At 38.4% G+C, this 6,078-nt stretch overlaps 1 protein-coding gene across 1 annotated transcript in view; it reads right to left on the reverse strand.

Annotated features, from left to right (window-relative positions):
• Positions 1 to 877: 877 nt before the first annotated feature.
• LOC116685771 (multiple epidermal growth factor-like domains protein 11) overlaps positions 878 to 6,078 on the reverse strand; it is a 166,581-nt gene continuing 161,380 nt past the window's right edge. Inside the window, 3 exon segments of the mRNA XM_032510698.1 lie at positions 878 to 1,424; positions 2,309 to 2,437; positions 4,131 to 4,259. Coding sequence (XP_032366589.1) covers positions 1,069 to 1,424; positions 2,309 to 2,437; positions 4,131 to 4,259 — 614 coding nt within the window. The 3' untranslated portion in view covers positions 878 to 1,068.

The following is a 6,078-nucleotide window of genomic DNA, read 5'->3' on the forward strand; positions in this document are numbered from 1 at the left end:
GTTGTCTGACTGCGTGTCAATCACTGTCCAGGCACACACATTTCATAGCATCCTCCCCTCCCCCTCCCCCCTTCCCCACGCACGGGCTCACATGTGCTCTATTGCACACAGCTCACCCTTGTGGGGGGGAGGCTTAAGAGACCGTTTGGGCTTTAGCGGAAAGGGGGAGGGACTGAGAAGTTGTTGATATTCAAATTTTTTGGCTGAGTCCTGGATCTTCCCAATCCTACCTACAGCACCTTTAAGATGATAGAAGGTTAAGAGCCACACAGACAGTTACATTCATCTTTTCATACAGTGTTGGTCAGGGCTGAAATGATTAATTGATTAAAGTAGAATGATTTTAGATAATGGATTCATCGTTTGTTGTTTATCAGACAAAAAAGCCAAACATTAGCTGTTTTATGTAATTCTAAATGCAATATCTTTAGCCTGTTTGTTGATAAAAAAAAAAAGATGCTCTGAGAGTCTAAAGCTGAAAATTGGTTGACATTTTGAACATGTTTAGAGGCTAAAAACACATTTAAAACTTGCCCTGTTTGAGCCTGTTGGGTGCCAACTCTAGCAGGAGGATAACATGATGTAGGCAGCACTGATTGGTTTAGTTTTTCTCTCTACTGACAGACCTCCACATTTATAAACAACAGACCTACATGTTGAAATTGACCAGAATTCTCCTTTAATGACAAATAATTAGGAGTAGATGCATAGACTGTCTAAGTGAAGCCAAAACATCTGGATCGCCCACTGGTGGCTGCAGTATAGGTCATAAACCCTGCCCCCCCCATGTTAGTGGATGGGACATGTGGCAAAAATAAATAATCACTTTAAAAAGAAAAAAAGATGATTTGTCATTTTAAGTAGTTCTGATGACGCTGTACTCATTTTTCTGATCAGTTGGGTTTTTATTAATTATTTGATGCATCTTCAACATCATGATTGGTAGCTGCAAGTGACGATTGGTCGAGTGGACGTGGCTCCAAAATTACAAGATAGCGGCGCCCGTATTCTTGATATTTTGGCTTCACTTTTGTACAGTGGGAGGAAGAGGAGACGAGTCGTCCATCTTTATGTAAGGCCTGTGTAAATAATCCCGTCCAGTTGTAGTACAGGTTGTACAGTCTGTGTTGCTGTGAATAAAGAAAAGCACCTGGAGGGAAGAAAAAGACCCAGAGATACGGATGTCTTACCTGAGAGTGAGTAGTCGGTGGAGTTGATGTGGAGGGCGGGCGTGTAGGTGACGCTCGGCACGTGGTGGCCTTTCTCCCTCTGCCGATAGCGGAACCAGACCACGAGGCCGAGCATGGCCATGATGAGCAGCAGCAGGAAGATGATGCCCAGCACGGCTCCGGCTGACTGGCGCTCCGACGCCAGGGCCGGGCTGATCTTTGTGTAAGGGTTCAGTTCCTCCATCATCAGAGCCGCTGAGCAAAACAGGGACACGGAACCGATAAACACACCTCAACTCCTGTAACTAACATAAAGTTCAGCTAAATATCTTACAACAATCCTCATATTTCCTGTATTTTATTTTGATTAAGTTTCAAAATAAAAGTCCTCACATTTGACCTAATACTGCATTTTATCTAATGTATTGTTTCTCTAGTAATACGCATTTTGTCTTATAAATCTGCATGGGGTAGACAAAATAACATGAACAGTTAAAAGAGCAGGATATAACTACATCACCTCTGAAAACACTGCTATAATTGTGGGTCTGACCAGGGTGCATGACAATTAAATGTAGATTTGTGAGGAGCAAGTTAAGTATCCCTGCAGTGGACTTTTATTCTTGGCATGCAACTAAACTCTTTGTAGAAATCCAGTTATTTTGAAAACGTGTTGCTTTCAACACATTTTCAGCATCCCCACACACTACTGTCTATTAAGAAAGAGTTTCTGTTAAGTGATGCAACATTTGTCTTTGTATGCACGTGCCACGACTGAACTTAAACGACACTTGTCTCAGAGGAATCCTTTTAAAATGCACAAATATATCAAAGCACATATAGGCAATACTTAACAGAGTAGGGTATAGACCTGCTTTTTATGAAAAGCGCAATGAGATAACTGTTGTTGTGATTTGGCGCTATATACTGTAAATTAATTAGAACTAAACTGAACTCTTTGTACCTTCAAACTCTTTCTTGTGCAGATTTCTGTATTTCAGTCTTGTTTTTAATCTTTGAAATAATAATAGCATATATTTATGTTCCCTATCTTATTTACTTTACGTTTTATCTAAACCTCCAGAAAGAAGCAGCATCAAACACCTTTCTCCCAGCACACAGACAACCTTAGCGCTCACCCTGGTCACAGCGGATGCCTTTGAAGCCGATGCTGCAGTAGCAGGTTCCCGTCACGTAGTCGCAGGTGGCGTTGTTCATACACTCACACAGCTGCTGGCAGCCGTAGCCAAACGTCCCCGCAGGACACTCTGGACGCAGGAGCACAGGGTTAATACATCTTTACATCTTATGCACACATCAAACAGCTTAAGTGACTTAAAGGTGCACTGTGAGTTCCTGCAGGGTTTCAGCGCAATTTCATTTTTGTCTCAATTTGTAGGCGTCTCTCCTTGATCCGCCAGCTGCCGGCCCCCTGAACACACCGTGAAAAAGCCCGGTCTCGGGAGACAACACAGGGTCGTAAACGTCAAACACTAGAGGCACAGGCTGTGCAACAAAATACAACAAACCACTTCAGCCAATCGCAGACAAGATGGCTGGGGGAGGGGCTGGGGGTTAGTGACAGTTAGTAAGTCATGACAGTTACATGTAACATTTACTTGGCACGTTAACAGAAGTGGCCACGCAGGAACCCACAGTGCACCTTTAAGTGGAATTTTCATGTATCTGTACTTTACTTTGGTATTTAGATATATTTGGAAACTTTTACTTTTACTCCAGTTCTAAAGAAAATGTAAACGTTCCCCTCAGCATCTTTGTTACTACTTACTTGGAGGAAATGGTTTTGTACGTTGCAGTGAAACATTCTTTCTCGCCAAAAAATGAATATTCTGTTTCTGTTTTTCTCTTTGTTGATGTCGGACTTTAAGTTGGATGTTTAAGAAGGCGTAGAAACCCTGGACATTATGCTTTGTTATAAGGAAGCCACAATAAAGTTCATAATCAAAGTTTTTCTTTACTTTTACTTCAAAAAAAGTTGGTACATATAATATCAGAAAATTACTTTTGATAGTGAAGTACAGTACAGATACAGATACTTTAAGACTTTAACTCAAGTATTATTCTAAAATGTGACTTTAACTTCCACCAAAGTCATTTTCTGCTAAGATACTTACTACTTTTACTCAAGTATTGTTTGAGAAAGCATAATAACTTCATTTTAATGCTGCTGTTTCTGCACATAATACACTTATCCACTAGACAATTCTGTTTCTTGATTATTTCTGTGTTTATTTATTTTGTATATTGTAAATATTTTTATTTTACAAGAAACACTTTCTACTTTGCATTAATATTTGTGTGAATGAATAAAACTTTGTGCAGTGTATAGTACAGCATATGCTCATTATATGCTGTTTAAATACTGTGGGTATTTTGATATCATGATATCAATGTACAGTATATTGTGACATCACACATTTTTCTAAAAAAAAAAAAAATCAATAAAAAAAAAAAAAATCTATTAAGAAATAATAAATAGTAATAGTAAAAAGTCACCAGATAACAATGTTGTGTACAATGTTTTTGATTAATTCAGAAAATGAAATGCCGGACATTTTGAGGAACTTCCGCACATTACTGCAAAAATCATATACTGTACACATTAGAAAATTTTATATCCTATTACATATTACACATTACTGTAATTGGTCATCTATACTATGCTGCTGTAAAACTTTATTTTTCTTAGTGGGATCAATGTTTATCCTGTCCTAATACACACATAATGTTAAAAGATACTACTACTGATTCCCTTAAAATGCATTTTAATATGAAGTACGATCAGATATTTTTCATTATTGTTGAAATATGTGAATGGATTGTATTGTGATAAACAGCATGTCATCGGTATTTTATGATGATGTTGAAGACATCGCTCGACCTCGAGAGTCTTCTTTTTAAAAACAGCGTTGTGTTGTGTAGCGACGTGCACACACTCACTGAGCTCACAGCTCTGTCCTATGAAGCCCGTCCTGCAGGAGCACTGGCCGCCGACGTGGTCGCAGTCCGCCCCGTTCTGACAGCGGCACACCTCAGCACACTGAGAGCCGTAGAAACCTGTAGGACAGCCTGAAGACAGACACACAACAACCGTTCTGTATGTCACAAACATCTCCACAAACGGGTTTTCAATGACTAAAATAGGATGTTGTTGTTATTGTTGTACAACAGGCAGTGTGCAATTTTGTTGGCTAGTGGCAGCCTCTGCATGCAACATGATGCAGAGTGATGCAACAGGCTGTGACTGTGTACTGTATGTATGTATGCACTGTATGTATATACAGTATGTATGTATGCATACATGCATGTATGTATGTACAGTATGTATGTCTGTATGCATGTATGTATGCATGTATATACTGTATGTATGGATGCATGTATGTATGTATGTATGCATGCATGGATGCATGTATGTATGTACAGTATGTATGCATGTATGTATGTATGTATATACTGTATGTATGGATGTACAGTATGTATGTATGGATGTACTGTATGTACTGTATGGATGTACGTACAGTCTGTCTGTGCATAACGTACGTAATGTATGTATGTACAGTATGTATATACAGTATGTATGTATCCATGCATGCATGTATGTATGTACAGTATGTATGTATGTCTGCATGTATGTATGCATGTATGTATATACTGTATGTATGGATGCATGTATGTATGCATGTATGTATGCATGTATATACTGTATGTATGGATGCATGTATATGTACAGTATGTATGTATGTATGCATGTGTATGCATGTATGTATGTATGTACAGTATGTATGTATGGATGCATGTATGTATGTATGTATGCATGCATGTATGTATGCATGTATGTATGCATGTATATACTGTATGTATGGATGCATGTATGTATGTACAGTATGTATGTATGTATGCATGTATGTATGCATGTATGTATGTATGTATATACTGTATGTATGTACAGTATGTATGTATATACTGTATGTATGTACAGTATGTATGTATATACAGTATGTATGCAATATGTTTGGAAGGAGATACTGTTTGTTTTCCCAAGACAAATTTTCTTTGGGACAATACAAATCTATCTAATAAATCTATCTCGCGATATTAACTTTGATTTTGATGAATCCCGCAAAACTGTTCTGAGAGTAAAACTAGACTCACTATAATCTCGTGGATCAGAAGTTGTATGAGCTGGTTTAGAAGAGCTGAGTTGTCATTCAGCTTTTGTTCTTTGGTGTGTAGCTAAAGAACTGCATGGTGACTTGGAAATTGTGTCTATTTTTTCTATATCATTTCCTTTTCTTCTCTGATGTGAACCGTTGTAAGCCATCTGACTAAAGATTAAAGACAGTTTAAAAACAGAAAAACGTAAAACAATACAACATCTGAATGAAAAAGAGAAAAGAAAGAAATCGGTGGACCCAATGCCTGTTTGAGTCCTTTGAACCGGGCACATTCAAAATAACAAGAAAAAGAAAATGGGTTGTTGGACAAGTGCCTCTTTTCAACACCAGCGGCTCCTCTCTTCAGTGCAGAGAGATGATCCACTAATCTGGAGATGATTTTTGGAAGCAGCTTTTCTGTGATTGGCTTATCTGTTCTGTCCCAGTGGAATAGACATGGATCATCTCTGCAAATTAAACCAAACTCAGTTTGAATTTTGGGCAGATTTAAACTCCTGAAGACGCTCTGGAGTGGACTGTCCTCCCTCCTTCGTGTTTCTGGGGACGCAGCAGCAATACAGTGGCAGTCTTCAACAAATGAAGGAAAACGATGTTCAGACAGGTTGTAAACAACCCAAAAATATACCAAACGTATGCTGCACTGTAACTTTTATTCTTGGGTTTTATGTGTCTTAATGTTCTTATTTTTAATTCACGTGTTTTATCTGTTTTTA

This window comes from Etheostoma spectabile, unplaced genomic scaffold, assembly GCF_008692095.1.
Source record: "Etheostoma spectabile isolate EspeVRDwgs_2016 unplaced genomic scaffold, UIUC_Espe_1.0 scaffold270, whole genome shotgun sequence".
In the NCBI taxonomy this organism is placed as follows: domain Eukaryota; kingdom Metazoa; phylum Chordata; class Actinopteri; order Perciformes; family Percidae; genus Etheostoma; species Etheostoma spectabile.